Source organism: Cynocephalus volans, chromosome 2 (genome assembly GCF_027409185.1).
Source record: "Cynocephalus volans isolate mCynVol1 chromosome 2, mCynVol1.pri, whole genome shotgun sequence".
In the NCBI taxonomy this organism is placed as follows: domain Eukaryota; kingdom Metazoa; phylum Chordata; class Mammalia; order Dermoptera; family Cynocephalidae; genus Cynocephalus; species Cynocephalus volans.
In genome coordinates this window covers 67,764,832-67,786,604 of record NC_084461.1, presented here as the reverse complement: position 1 = coordinate 67,786,604, position 21,773 = coordinate 67,764,832, and the positions used below count along the sequence as shown (strand labels likewise).

General features: G+C 42.7%; 1 protein-coding gene across 1 annotated transcript in view; it reads left to right on the top strand.

The window, feature by feature from the left end:
- SERINC5 (serine incorporator 5) overlaps positions 1-21,773 on the top strand; it is an 89,862-nt gene that overhangs the window by 29,308 nt on the left and 38,781 nt on the right. The window contains exon 2 of the mRNA XM_063087607.1: positions 17,889-18,056. Within this exon, the coding sequence (XP_062943677.1) occupies positions 17,889-18,056 (168 nt within the window). The remainder of the gene's footprint in view (positions 1-17,888; positions 18,057-21,773) is intronic.

Below are 21,773 nucleotides of genomic sequence, written 5' to 3'. Positions count from 1 at the left end.
TTTATGCTGTGTCTATGTTTTTAACTAAAGTCCCAAATAATTCCTAGAAACTTTTAAAACATCGTCACTCTGTAGAACAAGATTTTATCATGAGTGGATGTCAGCATCTCTTTTCATGGCTGCTCAGCAGAGCAGGAAAGAGTTTAGGGACCTGGCTGACTGAGTGCATATATCTCAGGACCTAAGAGTTACCTCACACCTGGCCTCCTCAGTTGTCTCATTTGTGAAAAAATGGAGTTGGCATTCTTTTTCCTTTTTCTTTCTTCTCTTCCTGTATCTTTTGTCTACTTCTTATTCTGTGTCTCCCTCACTTTTTCAAAGTCAGTGTATGCTATAAATTTTTTTCTGACTTTAAAAGGAGTACATATACACCGGCCCCCGCCACACACCATTTCATACATCTTTCTTGTTTATGAAAAAATGGCATTAAGAGTATTTACCTTGTTGGGTTGTTGTGAGGATGAAGTGAATCCTTGGCAAGAACTGAGGACCTTATCTAGCACCTGGAAAATGCACAATGCAGTTTTCTGTTATTTAAAAAGTTGTTGTTGGTATCACTGCCAGAAATTATGAGAATGGAGAATGCTTTTCAGAATGATAATGGGATACTTCAGGCTGTGGCTGTGTTCTTACAGAAAGCATCCGAATGGCACATCTGGAGGTTGGCACTAGCACTCTTGGCGGGAGATGCAGCATCCTGTGGGCTCTTCTGACTGCCTCAGGCCTTATGTCATGTACATTCCTGCTTTGGAACTGCTTTTGATTTTGTTTCTAAATAGGGTAAGTAGAGGAAGGGTCAAAACAGTCTACTCCAGATATCCTGGGGATCTGGTGAAGTAAAACTGTTTTTGGAATCCTGATGGGCTTTGGAATAAAAAAGTCCAGGATTTTGGTCTTTCTCAAGGTGGCTTCTGGAAAGTTATTTAATCTTTCCGAAACTGATATTTTCTCATCGTAAAATGGAGATTGTGATACTTATATCATAGAGTTCTTTTGAAAATTAAATGAAATAATTTCTTGAAAGCACTTTAGTATACAGCCTTGATAACAGAGGAAGTGTCTAAGAATGGTGTTTACGTATTATTTACAATGAGTGCTGGGTAGGAGGAACTCCTTAGTTACCTAAGACATTCCTATCTTTAATTTTGGTGTTTTGATGGAAGCACAGCCTATAATTCTCTGCCTTCTTAAGTTATTGAACTTGCTGCAAAAGAGTGACACTTTGAGGTAGGGCCGGGGCTCTGGGGCTTTGTTTGTTGCCCTTGGGTACACACACGTGTGCACGTGTAAATGCATGTTACACGTGCATGTGGAATGACCCTGCACTTTCAAGGCAGAATTGAGGTAGCAAAGCTGCTGACTTTGTCTTTTCTAGTCTTACCGTGTCCTCCCTTCTGTCAGCACCATCTAGGTTTTGCTGCCCTTACTCGTCCTTGTATAGGGTGCTGTCTTAGAAAGAACGAGAATGAATTCTGAAAGTAATGCATGATCCAGGCCTCTCATGAATCTCTACAGTGACCATAATGCTACTCTGCCTGCCTATTATGTAGGGTGTTTATAAGGACAACGAGAGGATGTTTGTAAAGCCATGATCAAAGTGTTAACCAGTAATTAAACATCATAAGGTAGTGGAAAGAAATGGACTTAGGGAGTCACCTGACTGAGGCAGATATCCCGTTCTTCCACTTCCACTAGGAGTGTCTTTGTGATTTGATCACCCTTCTCATCTATAATAGAGGCTGATGATAACAACATAGGGTTGTGATACACATCAAAATCTGTGATATATATGAAGAATCTAGTAAAATACACATTGTACATTATAGGTGCTCTGTAAGTTGTGTGTTTGTACACACTTGGCAGTAGCTATTGCTTCCATTACTGTTGTTTCTGCTGCTTGGTTTACCCTGTTTTCTTGACTTGTCCCCAATTTCTCCTTTAGCTTCTTTGGAAAGACTGGACATTGGCTAAAATGCCTGCCCATAAGCTCTTCTCATTTTCTAGTTGGTGACTGGGAAGTTGTATCCTCAAAGGTTAAACCTTTGGGTTTCCCTCTGTTTCTGGCCGTGGTGACAGCTACCCCCCTTCCCTCAATGCTTCTTTTCAAATCATTCTGGATGCCTAAGGGTACCAGGAATTCGGTCTGTAAAATTGTGTTTTATTTTAATTTAATTAGAACATTGACTGTCAATCTTGTTCTCAGGGTGGGATAGGCTTTGTAAAGCATGATGTGCCTGAGTATGTGCCATGAGAAAGTTAGTGATAAGAACTAGATATGATTTTATAGTGGAATATGATTATATATGTTCTATAAAATCTCAACCATATTTGTATATGAAAAAGCAAGCTAAATATCATCTTCTAATTCCTAATTTTTCATTAATATTTGTGACATGTTCTTTCTGTTTGCCATCTGCCCATATATAATTGGGAGTAGGTTTATTATATATGGGATTATTATATATGCTCCCATATATATAATACGGATAGTAAATTTTCCTTAAGGGCTTAAGGAAAATTTATGGGATTAAAATTGAAAATTGAGAAAATGAAGCCATTCATTGTATATGTATGTGTATTTTAAAATGTAGGTTTTATTGTTTAGGTATGGTAAGGCCAGCAGATCAGCAGATGACTGCATTGAAAAGATAGTTTGTCACTTACAATTCCTAAGAGGAGGGGGCACCCCACACCACACCAGGCCACAAGGAAGCACCAGGGCCAGTTAGGTAGAAGGAACCAGGGGAACACACAGGCCATGTGACTTTATCATGGTTTCCATGGGGAAGATCAGTCAAGGCAGGGTAAGCAGGCTTAAGACCATAGAGCACAATGGGATGTACCCCACGTCAGAGCAATGTCCTAGAAGGGCTTACACCAGAGAGTAAAGTTGGCACCATTTTAATTAAAGCTATTTTTGAAACTCCTTTTGTTACTGATTCCCCATGTCGCTTACATCAATGGAATGAAACCGAGTTTGGTTCCGCGGTGCAGAGGCTTTATTCTACGATCAGGAACGGAGAGGCACCAGCCTGTGCTCTGGCAAGCCACACTCTCCCCGCAGTGGGGTTAGGCTTGGGGTTCTAAAGCTGAATTGAGAAAGTGTCTCTGGTACAGATGTGACCACTTGGGGCATGTGCTGTCCATCTCTACTTGTGCTGGCACTGCTGGTTGCCTTGGTGACAGGTGTCCCTTGCATACCGGTCTTTGTTTCCTATAGGCAAACACAGCTTCCCCGACTAATGGTTGCTTTGGTGACCGTGTTTCCTCTCTCTCTTTACAGTTGGGATGGGCATCGACCTTCATTTCCTATAAGCAAACACCGTGTTTGCCCTTTTTATAGCAGATATAGAGCAGTTATTGGCAGCTGTCTTTCATTTCCTGTAAGCAAACACAGCTTAAAAGGAAAAAATTAACACCTTGACATTTCTTTATAGTTTAATTGTGGAGAGTACTGGTGACACTTATGGTATTTCTTTTCTTCTGAAATTCATTAATTTTGCCAAGGTTGTCTTGCTCTTTAATAGATTGTGTCTTATAATTAAAATAGACAGCAGGTCATATCATACATGCAGGATAGCAAATTAAATAGGCTTTTTACTTTTTTCTGGGTAAGAAGATTTCTACTCTTTGATTCTTCACCCATTAAGCTTTTGTATAATTTTCTCTTAATTAAAAAAAAAAAACGTGAAATTTATGCTTAATGTTGAAAGTCTCCAAAAAACCAGGACAGGATAAGGAAAAAGAAGGTTATCTAAGATCCCATAACCCTGGTTAATATGTTTAGTTATCTTAATTAATATGTTATTTATCTTAATTATCTATCTATCTATGTTAATATGTTATTTATCTTTCTCCAAGCATGTGTCCATTAGTATTTTTCCATGTAAAAGACATCTTCTTCAGGGACTACATACTAGTCTGTCATAATTCCCTTGTCTTGTAATACTTATCTTTTTCTTGGGTGGCTGGCTGGTGAAGGGATCAAATTCTGGACCTCGGTGTTATCAGAACCAGCTCTTAGTTATTAATCAACTGAGCTAACAGGCCAGCCCTCTTGTAACACTGAAGTAGTATTTGATCTCACTGGAAACTTGCTTTCATTATTTGCCATCACTGAAGAGTCCTTCTGAGTGAAGAACTAGGGAAACTGGCTGTTAGGTGTGTGGCAAGAGTCATCATTTAAACACAGGACTGTTTAAAGGTGCAGTTTGAACACAAACCTGTGTTGGCTATTGGGCTGGTTTCTGGTGACCACTTGGGGAGCTTATTACAATGCAGATTCTAGTTCTGATTCAGTAATTCTGGAGTGGGACCCTATCCTGCTGGCCCATGAACCCCCACTTGGAGTACCTGGAGCAAAGTTAATTTAGAATTTACCAAGTGCTCTCTCCTTCACTCTGCTCTGAGCTGATCTGTTTGGGGGCCTTCCTCTACTTCCTAGCTCAATCCCTCATCCAGGCTGCTCAATTCCAGTCCTTCCTACACTCCTACCAAACTTATGCTCTTCTCACCCCAGCAGGCTCTTCAATTTTCCCAGACCTGCCCCTCCTACCACCACCAAATCAGGATTCCAGTTTTTTTTTAGTTACTTCTGACTTTATTGTCCTCATCCCCCCTATATCCCCCAGTTTCCGGTGCTGTCTGATTCTTTGTCTCCATGGAGGACAGTGGCTTCCACCTCAGTGACATCATCTGTCAGCCCTGCCCTGGCCCCAGCCTGGCTTCCAACTTGGGCTCCATAAACACCAAGGCCTTGGATTTCCCTGGGGGATGGAGGGAGGGGTGAGACAGGTCTAGAATCTTCAGAGGAGCCCTCTTTGCTCAGTCCAGCATCCACTCCACCCAGCTGACTCAAGAAATACTAGGTTTGACTGAACAAATAGTAGTAATTAAGGTCCATTTCCTGAGCCGCCTACCCCTTGGACCGGTTTACCTTGCAGCCCAATAACAGTTCATTTAGTATGTGTGTCAGCCTGGCTTTGAGGTCCATTGTGTTTGATTTTGATGCTGGGGTGTTGATCTTCTTGATCTAAGGTTGTGAGAAGAGTTCTACCTTTGTAATTTAAAAAAATATAGAGAACACCACCCTCAAAATGAGCAGGTGACTTGTTTCTTTAAAAAGAATGCCACAGAGGAAATCTGCCTTTGGATTCCCACCCTTGCTTGTGTAGCCAATGCCCTGATGAATAAAAAACACGAAGGTGAAGGTTGAGGTGATGGGCTGGCCTATGAGGTTATTATTTTCATTTCTGTTGGTGTGTTGATAGAAGAAATATGATTTATGAACTTTTGCAACAGGAAGCTTCTCAAGCTGGGGGGTTCGGGGGGAATTGCACGTGTCTGATAGTTCTCTGCCAGTTGGTGCCATCTAGGAAGCCCGTACCTGAATGCAACCTCCTTACAAAGGCTGTCTAGGGTTCTGCACCAGCTGGCCTTGGAATGAGGAGCTCATTCCTCAGAAGTGGGCAGAGGGGTGCTGATGAGACCCACTGGGTGTCTGGGCAGTGCCTCAGTTGAAAGGGCAGTGAACTGTGGGAGTTTGCTTGGGGGAAAGGCACACACCTATTCATACCTTCCTCTTCAAGCCATGGGAGAAGGAGATGAATGTCAAGGATGAGGGGAGAGGAGGGCTGGAAAGAAGGCTGCCTGAAGTTTTGAGGGACTGATGAATGGTAAAATTAACAGCAAGGAAGTGTTTTCTCAGCTGCAGGGAAACAGTGCAGCTGTTACTCCAGCTCTGAGAAAAAGCTGTTAAACTAGGACCTTTCATGTTACCACCAGGCTTTCATCCAGAACAAGGAGTGACAGTGACCCCATAGGAGGGCCGGTGCCTCCCCTGCTCCTGCTCCTGTCTCTGAGCTCTGGCACCACCCAGACACAGCAGTGGTTTTTCTAAATTAGACGCCTCTGGTCTGACATTTTTTGCCAATTGATGTATTTATTTATGTGAAAAACATTTGAAAGATTTGAAATGTCTTCTTTTATTGGGCACTTTGTGAATCGTGATGAATAGGATTACATAAAATCCTGACTATCATGGAAAATCTAAGGCAGGTGAAGTGCGTGCAAGCTTTTCCTTGCACAGAGCTGTTGCTGCTAGACTAACCTTCCTGCAAGAGAAACATCTTGTCACCAAGCAGTGGGTCAGACATGCTACTTTGAGTAGTGACCCCTTTCTGTGCTGTGTGTGTGGGGGGAGAGTGGCCAGCAGTTGACCTTGAATGGGGATTGGATGTGGGGACCACCTGCTGCCTGCTTCTCAGAAGTGGGGAGGGATGGGGGGAGGCATGTCAGAGGTAGGCATTTACCATGGCACAGCCACTTTGTGGCCACTCTAGGGTTAGCGCATTGTGTGCCAACTTTTCATTTTAACTGTGTTGTGATGGAGACTGTTCAAAATGTACTGGACACTTAGCCAGTTACTGCCTCCTTACCAGGATCGGCAGAGTGTCGGTTAAACCTATTTGTGATGACTTCGTTTAGTTATTTTGAGTGTCTGTTACTATATTGCACTGTAGGTGCAGAAGCATTGAACACAGAGGCCCTCTTCCAGACTGCCGAGTGGTTTGCACCAGTGTGTTTTTTGCTGGTCTGTTGATGCCCATCACAAGATTTGTCCTTGAGACAAATCACGTAACCTTTCTGTGCCTCAGTTTTCACATCAGGAAAATGAGAGGACTGGACTAGATCAGAGGCTTTCAGTGGAGGTTCTGGAACATGCTATAGTTTGAATTTTCTGGATGCTGAGTTTGATAAAAATCCACTAGAATATGAGTTTCATGAGGGCAGTAATGATACTACTAGCTCCTAGAACAGTGCCTGCTCACTAGTAAGCATTTAGTAAATATTTTTGGTATGAATGTATAACTATATTTGTAGTATTATAGTGCATCCTCATCTTGTACATTGTAGTTGTGCATAGATTTCGTTGGGTGGGTAAGGGAGTGCACTCACTCCCTGGTAAACCCTTGAAACTGCTGGCCCACTTGAGCTTGAGATCCTCCAGGCTTATTTCTGTTCCCTGTCCCAGAGTATACTTGCATCTAGTTGGCTCTGTGGCCCCATCACCAGCCTGTAAAAGCAGTCTGTGGTTTGGCAGAGTTTGGGGATTGGATTGGCACAAAGCACCTCTCGGAAAAGGATTTGGCAGATTTCTCCGTTGCAGCATAATCTCCATGACACAATGAGGCACATTTTGGGTTTAGTGTTTCATTAGCTGCCAGCTGATAAGCTATTATTTATAAAGTAGAACAAGTAGGATTTCTACCCTCATTCCTTTTTTGATGAGAATATTTAAAGTGAATTTTTAAAAAGGCTTTAACCGCAATGAATACTACTCCCCCCAATCTTTTACTCTTCCTATTTTGAATTTCAAGATGTCATGTTCTTGCAATTTTTTCTTCTAGAACTTACTTAACTCACCTTTTCCAGCCCTCTTGTGCTGCAGGTTCCTGTTGCTTCAGTGGTTTCAAACGAATGTTCCTGCAGCACTGTTTTTTCCTTAGTGGAAATAAAGGTATGAATGTGGCTTTAGGTTTGAAGCACATTTGAAGTGTTTTTATATAAATAAACATCTTTTTCCCAAGTTGCTAGGATGCTGACCTGGGTTCAGACTGTAGTATCTGAACCCAGACACTCGGACTCCATAGCTCTTGCTCTTAACTCCTAAGTCAGTGGTTCTCAACTGTGTAGCAATTGTTTGGAGACATTTCTGATTGTCACAACTTGCAGGGGAGAGGGAGGGTTGCTCCTGGCATCTAGTGGATAGAGGACAGGGACATTGCTAAACATCCTAGAGTGTAGAGGACAGCCTCCCATAACAAAGAATTTTTAGCTTCCAATGTCAATAGTGCTGAGTTTGAGAAACGCTATTCTAAATGATCTGCCTCCCAAGGCTGGCTGGTCAGCTCAGTTGGTTAGAGCGTCGCCTTGTAGCAGCAAGGTGAAGGGTTTGGATCCCTGGACCGGCCAGCCACGCACAAAAAATGAGAATGGTCTGCCTTCTGGAAATGTTTGTGTTCTGTCGAACTGTCAGAAAGAAGATGGAGTTAGTTTACTTTTAACCTTAAACCTTATAGATTCTCTCCACCAACCTAAAAGGTATCAAGTGTGGTATTTTTTTATAAGGTGTATAAATTAGAGAGGGTGGTGTGATGGAATGATTTAAAGAATCCAACTGCTGTTTGAAGACAGATAACTCTATAAACATTTTTTGTTACTGAAAGTAACCCTAACCTCATGAGAAAGAGACTGTAGAAAAGTGAACAGTTTGACCAGGGCCCCATTGTAACCAAAAGCTGGTTGCTGGCTTCTTGCTGGCAGCCTGCTTGTGCCCATTTCAGACTTGGTCCTAATGGCCAGGACTGCTCAGTTGATCCCCAACTGCTTTTCACAGAAGTGCTGTTGAAGGTGGAAACTAGCATGTATCTAGTATGTTGAAACCTGTGTGAAAAAACACTTGCCAGAAACTCTCGACAGCTCCCAGGATTCTGCCGCCACAGTTAGGGGAATGATGGTGACGGCCTAGGAGCTTTAAGGGATTCTCTGAACTCAAAAGAAGAAAATTTAAGAAACTGAGATGAAGGAAATACAAGCGCTCATTTCTGGGCTAGGCACTTCTATAGCTTCCTGTTCACCTTCTTGAACTTTTAGCTAGTGGTTTAATTTTTTTGATTTCATTTTTATTGCTTCAGATTCTAGCAAATAGAGATTTATTGACATCAGTTAAACTCTAAGAAATATTACAAAGGTTAAGGAATTATCTTTTTTGTGTGTGGTAAGAAACATAACATGAAATTTACCATCTTAATCATTTTTAAGTGTAAAGTACAGTATGAATTTTCAGGGTTTTTTTTTTAATGCCTCAATTACAGTGATAGTTCTCTCTGGCTGTTTTCTGCCAGTCACATAGCTGAAGTAAGTTTCATTTACTCATGGGCTGATTCATTTAACAAATATTTGAGTGCTTACCGCCTACGAGGTAGAAAAGGAATGTTTGTTTTCTTCCAAAATAAAAACTTGGGGTAATATTTTTCTAATGATAAGGTATGTGCTTGTCTCAAAGAGTTCAGAAAATACAGAAAAGCATAGTCACTCATAATCCTACACTTCTGTAGCTACTGTTAACATGTTGTTATATCCTTCTAGTTTTTTTGTTGTTGTTATTGCTGTTTATGCCAAATGTTATCATATTCTACACTATTGTGTTATTGACTATTTTCAGTTAATGCAGTGTGGACATCTTCCCATGGTAGCAAGTTTTTCTGTATAGTCTGTGTAATAGTTTCAATGGGTACATTATGTTCTATAATATGGTGTACTTTTTTTTTTTGGTGGCTGGCTGGTATGAGGATCCAAACCCATGACCTTGGTGTTATAAGGCTGTGCTCTAACCAACTGAGCTAACCGGCCAGCCCCATATTCTATATAAGTCAACCATGTTTTAAGTGATCAATACTCTTTGTTTCTCTTATTAAACAGCATGTAGATGGTTAGTCTTATGTGTATCTTTGTTTTCTTGCTTAATGAGGGTACAAACAAGGTTTTCTTTTTCCTGTGCATTCCCAGGAATTAACACTGCATGTAGTAGGTATATCAAATAATAAATATTAGCTGAGTGAATGAATTATTAGGAATAAGCCTTTTAAAATGGGTAGGATGTGGTGGTGAGGCAGAGAGCGTGGTGACTGGGATGGCTGAGCTGCTTAGGCAAGGCTCTCATGGAAGTCATCCAGGTCCCCTGAGGCCAGAGGTTGTATCGGAGAGAGGAAGTGGGCCAGAAAGGGAGGAGACTTTTTCAGATTTTTGTTGAATGCTTACTGTACCCACAGGACAGGAAAGAAAACCTGCTGCACTCCATGCTTCCTTCTTCTGATGCAGCCAGACTCCTGTGGGAAACCAAGGTTCAAGGGCATTTTCAGGCAGTGTTAGCTGTCCTGTTCACCCTCATTATGCCAGCAGTAAGTAGAGCAGAATAGCAAGGAGCCTATCAGATTGAAATCCTGGCTCCACCTCTTACCAGCTCTGCAAACTTAAGTTGCCTAACCTCTTGCACCCCAGTCTCATCTCTGTAAAATTGGGGTGATAACAATAGCTAATAAGAATAATAGTTGTACCTTGCAGAGTGAGAGATTAATGTGTTAACTATTGCTAGCTAATATTATTACAAATTAAGTAAGTTTCCATAGATTGCCCTATCTTTATTTGTATGGGAGAAATTCACTGTAAGTCCCAAATAAATCAACTTGCTAACACATGTATATGTGTTGTTTTCTACAACTCAATCATTCTGTGGATTAGACAGTACCTGCAACTACACTGGTTGTGCAGTACGTACCTTTATTGAGCAGAGGAATTACATGTTCTTCTTCTAGCTTTTAAGTCACATCGTTCTGTTGCTGTCACTAAAGGACAGTGCCTGGCACCATGGTGGCAAGAGTGGCCATTTACCAATATCCCTCCCCCACCACTGCCCTCTTGTTGCAGTAGTGGGAAAAAAGTTCAGTATAAGCTCCATCGGAAGCTCTTTCTCAGCTTGGTGGAGAGAATGATCTGAAAAATGTTAGTTGTGGGGTTCAGAATCTTAATGAGTATAGCTATTCAAGGTAGAATAAATTGTTCATTTCCTCTCTGCTGACTATAGGTGACTCAAAGGTAACCTGAAAGCCACAAAGGAGAAGGAGGGGAAGTCGCCCATTGCTATGAGTGGTGGTGGATGTTATTGAAAGATGTGAAAATCTAAATATAGTTAAAGGATACAGAGCATTGTCTGGGTTCAAGTTTATGTCTTTTAATATTTTTCTTCTATCTCCTTGATATTATAACCCCTGCAGCATGGCTGGGAACACACCTGAGTTCTGCTACAAAAGCTTGAACAGCTTTGATATTTGAGGAACTCCCCTACTCCTGCTCCCCCCGCCCCCACTGTTTATTAAGGAACAGTGTTATAATTGTGGCAGTTAACAAAAACCTCTTATGTCGCTCCTCAGCTCTGCTAGGGCTCCTGTATTTTCAGAAGTCAGGGAAAGGAAGTGAATGAAGGGTGGTGTCAGATTTGAAGATTTCTTTCTTTTTAAGATTTTTAGACACATGAAAGCCAACTGGGCTGTCCAGAGCCCTCAAGGAGCAAGTCATTCAGAATGGGTGTTTTTCACATTGCTGAGAGGTATACACTCCCCCAAACTCAAGCACTGAAACTAAAAAGCAAGGCCCATGTTTGGGATCATTCTTGTGACAGAAGCGTCCTATGCCCATCTTTGCCTTCTTATGTGGAATGATGGGAACATGGTGTGACGTGGTGCCTGGGCCATGGTCATGAATGTATTAACACACCACTGTGCAGCAGTGAAGGACACTCATGCTACCTGTGGAGTGCCTGAAGAGCTTTCTTCTGCTCCACATTTTAGTTCTTCTCTTTTTGATTGATTTTCTCTTTCTTGTTTTGGGGTTAACTTGGTGTGCTTGCCCATTGCAGTTTGTTTTTCAGCATCTAAGTATCTATCAGTGGTCAGGGTGTCCGATGCCTCTTGCAGGGGTGACAAGAATGTGTATGATGCCACCACACTGTCTTTCCATGCCTATTGCAGATGGTGCTCATTGCCATCGCATTTTCGGTGACAAGACATCCAGCCTTAGACTTCTCCTCAACACAGTTCCAGGCAGCCACTTCCAGCCAGTGGAATGAAACTATTCACCTATATCCATTGTCTACCTAGGCTCCTTCAATTTACATGTGAGGAAAACCAAGACCCAGAAGGGAAGGTTACCTAGAGCTGCACAGAGTTAGAATCCAGGTCCTCTGGTTCTCAGACCTGTGCTCTTCCCACCAGCTTGTCCCGCCTAGTTGCTGTGGGCTTAGGAACTGTAGTTAAGCCTTTGGAACTGTGAAAATAAGATTTGGGGGAGGGAAAGAGGGACTGTTTTATGAGTAGGGTACAAGGGGTGTGCGTGTGTGTGTGTGTTGATTCTGTGACATCTATTTGGCTTTCTTCCTGATTCTTTGCTCTTTCTAATTGGTGTTGTTGCCAACTGGGAATTCTAGGTAGTGAAGGTATTGAGCTTTTTAACAGAAGTACCTGGAAGTTACTATTGCCCTAGCTCATGTTTCTGTGAGCATTTCCTTGCAGGCCTAAATCAGTCCTTGGAAGGACCATCTGTGCCCAAGGCCAGTGGGGAGTACAGGGAGAGAGACAAATATGTATTTATTCTTTGTGGTATGTGTATATGTGTGGGGGGCTGGTCCTTAGTTAGGAGAAGAAAAATAACACTAAGGGGGAGGCCCAGCTTCAGGTAGTGGCAAGCAGCTGGCTTATCCTTTCATTTTGATCCTTTGCCCTGGCAAGGACAAAGTACCTTCTATTTAGAAAAGCCTTTGCTATTCATGCTGTTGCTTTTCAAAGGAAGAGCAGAAGTTAGACAGAGGGAGGGTGTGAAGGGCTCTTTGAGTGGAAGATTTTTCTTTGCAGTATGTTTGTTGTTTTTTTGTTTGTTTTATTTTTTTGGCAGCTGGCTGGTAGGGGGATCTGAACCCTTGACCTTGGTGTTAAAACACCACGCTGTAACCAGCTGAGCTGACTGGCCAGCTCTCTTTGCAGTGTATTTGTGGGAGGGGAAGAAAAAATATCACATAGTCAATATCACATTTGCAAATTCTTTTATATCAATATCTTCAAATTTAGTTGCTTTGTCAGTTTTCTTCTCTCTCTCTTTTTTAAAAATTATTAGAGTGATGCATGCACATGGTAAAAACCAAAACAGGAGAGCAGAACAGTTAACAGTAGATGTGTCCTTTTCCTCCCCACACCTAGGCTCGTTCCACAGGTAATCAGGGCTAGCAGTCTTATATCTACACAAACAGCACAAACATGTGCATGTGTATAAAATATCAAGGCATACTGATTGTATTAGTTGCCTGGGACTCCCATAACACAGTACCATTAACCAGGTGGCTTAAACAACAGGAATTTAATTTCTCGCTTCAGGAAACTAGAGGCCTGAGAGCACGTTGACGGTAGAGTTGATTTCTCTTAGAGACTCTCTTCTTGGCTTGTAGATGGGTACCTCTAGCTGTGCTCTCCCTCACATGGTCGTCCCTCTGTGTGTGTCTGTGTCCACGTCTTCTCTTCTTATAAGGACACCAGTCATATTGGATTGGGGACCACCCCAGTGACCTTATGTAACCTTAATTACCTCTTTAATAAAGACCTGATCTCCAAATATAGTGATATTCTGAGGTACTGAGGTTTAGTACTTCAACATACAAACTTTGAGGGACACAAGTCAGCCCACAACACTAACTTATTCTTTTTAACAATATTTCATTGTCTAGATAGCCCATAATTTCTTTAACTAGTTTCCATTTAGCAGGAGAATAGGGTCGTCTCCAGTGTTTGTAATGAACAACCTCATACCTATATCTCTGTGCCCCTGTAGAAGTGTATCTGCACGATGAAGTTCTAGAACTGCAAGCATTGTCCTCCAAATAGATTGTCTGGCTCTCTTTTGAGTGCATAGTAATTTCTTGTGGAAAAGGGGAGTGTGCAGTATCTACAAATTAAAGCCCTTAATACTCTTTGTGATGTAGCACTGGTGTGGAAAATTCAGAGGGCAGTACATAACCTGTGAACTTGGCCCTAAGGAGTAGGAATGCCAGCCGCTTTGTTTGAGGAGTGTTGCCATTATGACTTTACCATGTATGAGGGTACTTCAAAAAGCTCGTGGAAAGATTTGTTTTAATCTTTTAATTCCACTTTTCCAAGAAGTACCCTTGCATGTTTTGAAGTACCCTTGTATTATTCATTCAGCATGCATTTATTGAACCATGGATGGGCAGACACTTCTTCATTTATTCGATTAAGAGGAAGGTACAGAGACTTCCCATATACCCCCCCCCCCGGCCCCCCATGCATAGCTTCCTTCATTTCTGGCATCCTCCACCAGAGTGGTGTATCTGTTACAATGGACAGACCTACACTGATGCATCATAACCACCCAAAGTCCATAATTTACATTAGGGTTCACTCTTGTTGGTGTACATGCTACATTTATTTATTTTTTTATACCCTAACTTGTTCAGTAAAAGGTTTATGCTCTCTGGATCGGGGGTTATGGGACCCTGGCACTTCCCTTTGAGCTTGTGACAGCCCTGGAAGTTAGGCCAGCCAGTTACTGATTTTTGCAGTTTTGAAAGTTAGGATCAGGGGTGAGTGACATGCTCAGGTTAATACAGCTGTAAATGTCAGGGGCTGGATGTGAACCTATTTAATTCTAAGTTATACTCTTCAGAAACAAGTCATTCAGCAGAGCTGTGAGATTTTCCTGGATACTAACATAAACATTTCTTTTCTGGGTGTTGTTTTGACTTTCCACCCAGTATCAGTGTTTAGCTTAAGATAATGTGCTTATGCACTTGGTTATTGGCATAGTTTGCTTTGAAGAATAACTTTTGGGCTAGTAAAGAAAGGCTATTGCATTCTAATATTTGAAATGTGTGTATACATGTACACACATGCATGTATATAGACACACATATAAACACATGCATTCATATATTATTTTAATAGGACATACATATATTGCTTTAAAATAGAGTAAAAGCGGTAAGTAAGGAGAGTTTGAAAAATCAGATCTGTGCAATGCTATGTGACTTATAATGATGATCAAATAGGATTAAACTGGTATGTCTTTCTTTTAAGGTTAAATGTTGATTCTGCTGTGGGAAAGTTCTATTATCAGAGTCATTAACTACTTCTAAAACATTTCTTTCCCGAACAGGATCAATCTTTCATTTATCACATTTGAATGTGAAATACAATATTCACATTCTAACACCACATGGTTATCTAAGACCACATGGCTTAAAGAATTAGCAGCCAGTGACAGAAGCGGTTGGGAAGGGATTCAGGAGGCGGTGGAGGAGGGAGTGAGGGCCTGGAGGAAAGCCAGCTAAACAGGTTGGAGGGAAGAGAGTAGAGTGTGTATGTGTGTGTAAAATTTGGGTGTTTGAGTAGAAAGAGGTCAGTAAAATCAGAGCTGGATAAGATGGACAAATGAATTGTAAAGGAAGATAGCCCATAAAAACACTACACATGCAGTAGTGTTGGGATCCCACTTGTGTGATCTGTTAGCTCAGCCTGAGTGGAATAACTTCTTCTACAAAGCTGTGGTCTAGTCTTATGAGTCAAGAAGAAGCTTTTGAGGAAGATGGCTCAGAAAATTGAATGTAAGATGGAGAAAGCACATGAGCCAATGTTTGAAGTGATGCTGTTACAGAAAAGTTGCCAAGGAAACACCAAACACTCAGAGAGATGGAGTAGTCAGAAAGATTTATTACACTAGCAGTACAGGTGAACTCTTTCTGAATTCCTGGGCCCTGAGTGCAGGGAGACTGGGGTTTTATACCTTTTGAGCAAGCATGCAAGCTTCTTTATTGGCCCTGCTTGTATCTAGGCAGAGTCAACCAAGCTGGGGGACTTCATCAAACAGGTGAGGGACTTCATCAAGCAGGGTTACAAAGGCAGGAAATGTGGCTAAGGAGCTTTTTGTAAACCGAGCAGGTAGCTTCTTCAAAGCAAATGAGTGGCTGAGTTACAGAAGCCAGAGATGCAATCAACCATTAACCACTAAACCAGCTCTCAGGTGTCTCTTACAAGCAAGCACATTCCAGCTGCAAAGTTAAAACAGAGGGGCTTAGAAATCTACTTTTTGGGGTCCACTATAGTGCAATAGTACACAGTGACAAGGGGCCAAACATTGGTGGTTCCATGAAGTAGATGAGGTAACTCCTGAAATGACTCCGTTTCCAAGATCTGTCACAACATCCTCATGATTTGTTGTCTTACCTGTCTTGTGTCATTGTAAGTAGTGTTTATAATGTGGCATTCTAATTGATGCTTGTTTGGAAGCCTTGTGAAGTCCTTTACTTCCTTCCAAATCCTTATCAAGAGATTGAATTTGTTAGTGTTAATACATACAGATTTAGTTGGAATTTGCCGATTATGATCATCTCTTTTGCATAATTCCATTTGCTTCATAGAGATCCCTTCCTGATAGGTCGTCCAAGACACCATAGCATAACTATGTACTCCCACTTTATAAATGAGGAGACTGGGTCTTAAAAGAGTAAATAACTTGCTCATGGTTAATAGCTAGTAGGTGGCAAAGCTAGGTCATAAACCCATGCAGGCTGACTTTGAGACTGAGCTTTTATTTTTTAGCCACTGCTCTATTGCCCTGTGCTTTATCAAAGATCTAATTCCCCCAAATAAAAGGTGTGTATGTTAGTGATACAGCAGGAGCTCTGTGCTCTTCTGAGCCCATGCCCCACTCATTAGCCCAAAAAGCTTACCCTTAGGAGCTTGAAGCCCTGTAAACAGTGCATGCGGAAGAGGCACCTGTTCCTTCTGAGCTTCAAGTTACATTACTCTCATTATTTCCTGCAAAGGTGGGTGGCTGCAGACACAGCCTTTCCCATCCTGATATGTCCCCAGGTGTTCATCCAGTTGATTCTTAGCCTCAAGGATTTTGACAAGTCCCTTGCTTGGGCCCAACTTCCTGTTTTTCATGTTCTTCCCACCCTACTTTGTCCTTTTGCTAGTTCCTGGCTTTTTCTCTTGCTCTTCACTGATCCCAGAAATGTCTGTTTTGTCTAAGAGTAATAATTATAGTGCTTCAGATGAACTGTGCCTTTTCTGTTTAATTACTGGGCATCTCCCAAGCTGTTAATGCTTATCATTAGAGATAGTATCAGACCTTCTGGTGAAAGCTTTGGTCACACAATAACCTATTCCTGCATACCCTGTGGTCAGGATACCTGGAAAAAATGGTCACCTTGTAGCTTGGAATGTTACAGAAGGCTGGGATGAATATGTCTGTAAAGCAGTAGCTCAGTATATGACACCAACTGAGTGTCCTACAGTTTAATTCAATTCTGATACTAACTGTGTCAAGTTAGCACAGACCCCACAGGTTAAGGGCTCAGTTCCACAAGATTCCTCCCAGTTCAGATGCCATTTGCAAGTCCAGGCCTCCCATACTTCTGACTGACCAGCAATAAATCAGTGGTTCCCACGATCCCCTTCTTGAGTTTTTATAATTTGCTAGAATGACTCACAGAACTCGGGAAAGCCCTTTACTTACCATTACCAGTTTATTATAAAGGATACAGATGACTAGCCAGATGAAGAGGTACACAGGGTGAGGTCCAGAAGGGACCCAAGCACAGGAGTATTTATCCCCATGGCATTGGGGTACATCACTGTCCTGGCACATGGATGCATTCATCAACCTGGTAGCTGTGAATCCTAGTGATTGGGGCTTTTTTTTTTTTTTTGACCAGTAAGGGGATTGCAACCCTCAGCACAGTGTCATCAGCACCACACTCAGCCAGTGAGCGCACTAGCCATCCTGATATAGGATCTGAACCCGCGGCCTCGGTGCTACCAGTGCCACACTCTTCCGAGTGAGCCACGGAGCTGGTCCCTGATTGGGGCTTTTATGGATACACCAATATGTAGGCATGACTGATTAAATCATTGGCCATTGGTGATTAGCTCAATCTCTAGCAACACCAGCAACCCCCCCCCCTCCAACTTCTTGAGATGATGGGGCTGAAAGTGCCCACCCTCAGAATCACAAGGTTGGTTCCTTTGGCAACCAGCCCCCATCCTGAGGCTATCTAGGGGCACAGCAAGAGTTGCCTCATTAGCATAAACTCAGATATTGTAAGGGGCTTATGAATTCCAAAATACTCTCCTCTCACCCCCTCACTTAAGAAATTCCAGAGGTTTTAGGCTGTCTTGTGCCAGGAACCTAAGGTGAAGACCAAATGCATATTTCTTATATCACATTATCATGCTCTAAGAGGCAGTTTTCTGTTCTTTTTCTAGCTGGCCTGCTGCTGTGGGTCTGCAGGCTGCTCCCTCTGCTGTGGTTGCTGCCCCAAGATCCGACAGTCGCGGAGCACCCGCGTCATGTATGCACTCTACTTCATCCTGGTCTCCGTCCTCTGCTGCGTCATGATGTCAAAAACGGTGGCCAGCAAGATGAAGGAGCATGTAAGTTGGCTTTGTTTCAGCTCTTCCTGTTTCTGAAGTTTGATGAGGTGTGTGAGATTTAGAAGACAGAGCCCCCCACCCCAATGTGGCTCGCTCTCTCTGAACCTCCCCATAGTCTGTTCATTGCTTTCTGGTCAAGCAGGCAGACCAAACGACTCGATCTTCAGAGTAGTACGAGTATAGGTGCAATCTGATGATTTCTGTGGAGAATGTTTATATAAAAAGATTGTGTGTTTTGTCTTAGCCTTGTTTATAGCTGTTCCTAATGAAATGTACAGTCTTCTCTTGTAGACATCTGTACTTTTCCCTTGTCATGAGGATGGCTGCCAGTATTTCAAGTAGCAGCTGTTGTAAACACTTAATTTAGCCTATATGGGAAGCATGATAAAGCTTAGATATTCCCACAGATAATGGAATGTAGACTATGGGGCATTGTTTACCTGTCTAGACATCACCTGTAGAGTGGGTGTCTCCAGGGATGAGGGTTGGATTTCCAGCCGTTTCTTGGGCAGAGTATGCAGAAGTAGGCCTGCCCAGGTGATGGTGATGGAGACACATAGAACTTTTTCCTGGAATCTTCCTTTTTTCCCCATAGTAGGCCTCTTGATCAGCCAGAGTACTGGTGGATGTGGTAGGGCTTTTGAGGGAGCCCAATAAATAATGCCATTCTTCCCCTCCCAAGTTCTGAACAAATTGACGAAAAAGACTAAAGTGTCAGCAAACATCACCTTTACTCCTCATAGAGTCGATGTGAGACAATGGGGCTTATATCTGCAGATCTGCAGGGAGGTGGGCTTCCTTCTACTGAACCCTCAAATGAGTCAGACTTATCCAGGCGGGCACCATCAACGCTGGAGCAGGGCAGACTTCCTTTGCAAGCACACAGTGCTGGGAAGAGTGAGCAGCAGGCGTGTTCCCTGGGGGCAGCTTTCATCCTAGGGGAAGAAGGAGAGGAAAGGCTGGCTGTCCAAACCGCATGTCCTGTGCAGACTTACCACTGAGCACTGCATCTTCCCAGGGCTGAGCGGGTGACGAGCTGGAGGGAAGCCAGGGCAGGCTCTAGTGGAGTCCCCTCCAAGATGAAGACACATCACCAGGAGCAGCTCCTGAGGATGATCTCCCCAGCCTCCTGCCGCAACTACAATGATTGAAAATACACTCCAGTGCTTCAAAAACAACCATCTTTTTAAAAGCACTTGGTATATTCTTATGCATTAGTTAAAGTAGGCCCTTTGAAGCTTTCTGTTGGGTAATGCTTTTTTAATTGTTGTTGTATTGTGTTGAATATAGTGTAAACTATTATCAAAACTTGTGAAATGTAGATTCTCCTCTGATTGCTTTAAACGTTGGATCTCAGTAAAGTACCATAATGGGAGCTATGGGGCATTCAAACCTGTGAGAAATGGAGCTATAAATCAGAAGAAAAACTATGAAGTCTTCTGAGGCATAAAACAAGGCAGAAATAAATAACTCTATATGAGAAGGTGGATGTGGAAGTCTGGAGGCAGAGACACGAAGAGCTCAGGCTGCCTCTTGGTCTAAACCAGGTTTCATGGTTTGCCACCCCCTTGCCTCCCTTTGCCATGGTTTAGTCTTGTATGTTTGTGGCAAGAAGTTTGGGAGTAGGAATACTGAATGGGTAGATTTTAACTCTTACTCTGAGGGTCCACTTAATCTCCCATTTACTACTTGTGTATTTCAGATATCATAATGTTCCCTTTTTATTTATTTATTTATTTAATTTATTTTTAAAATTTTATTTTATTTTGTCAATACACAATGTGGTTGATTATTGTGGCCCATTACTGAAACCTCCCTCCCTCTTCCCTTTCCCCCCTCCCTTCCAACAACCTCATATCTGTTTACTTGTCATATCAACCTCAAGGAATTGTAATTGTTGTGTCTTCTTCCCTCCCCTTTCCCCAGGTTGTTTGTGTATTTATTTATTTATTTTTTGGTGGTGTACTTTCTTGATTTTTCATATTTCTGGTATCTTTCCTTTGATGTTTAGTCATTGTGGTAAGGGATTTCAGTCCACTAAATCGACACTATTGTCTGGCTAGGATCCTTCCGGAGCTGCCAATTTAGCATGGCTGCCTCAGTGTCTGCTTGGTCGCCTGCTGGCTCCTCGGGCACATGGTTGCCTTGGGTCTTGGGCCTCTTCCGGGAGGTGCCTCTCTGGTTGGCGTGCACTCGGCTGGGCTGTGGATGGGGTGTGGTGGTGGCAAGGCCTACCTGCTTGGTTGCATGCTGGTGCCATGGGGCGCGTGGTCTCCGCAGATCTCGGGCCTGTCCAGCAGGGCACCTCTCTGGTTTGCCTGCACTCGGCCAGGCTGTGGATGGGGTCTGGTGGCGGTGGGGCCTACCTGTTTGGTCACACACTGGCGCTGCAGGACGCATGGTCTCTGCAGGACTCGGGCCTCTCTGGCAGGGCGCCTCTCTGGTCGGCGCGCACTTGGCTGGACTGGGGCTGGGGTCTGGCGGCCATGTTCCCTTTTTAAATTCAGTCAGCATTGGCTTGATGCTCGACTGAGGTACTGTGGTGGGAGCTTGGAGCTTTGCACCTAGTGTCAGTGGTGGGATCCCTGCTCTTAAGAAGTTTTTAGTCTTGGTAGAATTAAGTGTTGGATCCAAGAAAAAAATCTGTAGATAGACAAATATGCAGTATCTCTTAGTGGTGAACTTATTAGAAACATTGTTACTGGAGGCAGAGATAATTTGGGACCCATAGGTATATGTTTCAGGACATGAATCTCATAATATTAGGACATGAATTTTATAATAATTATTTTAACACCTGATTACCATCCATGTACCTGTCCATGAAATAGTTCCTAACAACTCTAGCCAGTAACTATGCTTTCTGACTGTTCACAGAATATTTAAGAAACAGAAGATGTTGACTGGTGTTGCTAGGGAAGGCTTCATGGAAGAAGTAACTTGTATGAATACTACTAAGTATTTTAGTAGACAGCATTTATTGGGTGATACTATGTGCCAGGTTTTATTCTAAACATTTTACCTGTATCTTCTCACTTTACCACCACTGCACTCACCTGAACAGTAGGTAGTATCATTATCCCTGCTCTACAGATAAGGAAACTGACACATTGAGTCATTTAAGTACCTTGCTCAAGGTCTCCAGCTACTAAGTGGTGAAGTTGTGATTTGAAGCCAGGCTGAATGTGTTCTCAGCTACTAGGCTGTGTAGCAGGAGCGAAGAGGAAAGAGCAAGGACAATGCACAAGTAGAAGGACAGAAAGAAGGGTATAAAGCAACCAAATCTTGCAGGAATTTCAGTGCTATGGTGAGGCGTTTATGGGTCTTGTGGTGAATGGGAAGCCACTTTTCTCACCGTGTTTGAATGGCCATTCCAATGGGATTTGCTGTAGAGGTTGCAAAACAAAACTCCTTTGAGCTGTATGCGAGTTCTACATACCACTTCTTCAGTTCACTGAGTTATGCTGGATTCTAAAGGGGGAAGCTTGTGGGACTCTCTTTAGATTCATGAGCAGGAGGCTATCATCGTGGGAATAGAGGGAGAAATTTAGGGAAGTGAACCCAGTAATGGTGTGTGTGTGGGGTGATTTGGGGTCAAGAGAGCAGAGGGAGGGAGAGAGGGAAGGGGCAACCTTGATGCTGCACAGAGGTTCTTGTAAATGTTTCTATGCCTGTCCCCTGAATGTACCTATTTAAAAATGGTTTGGCTAGGCTTCC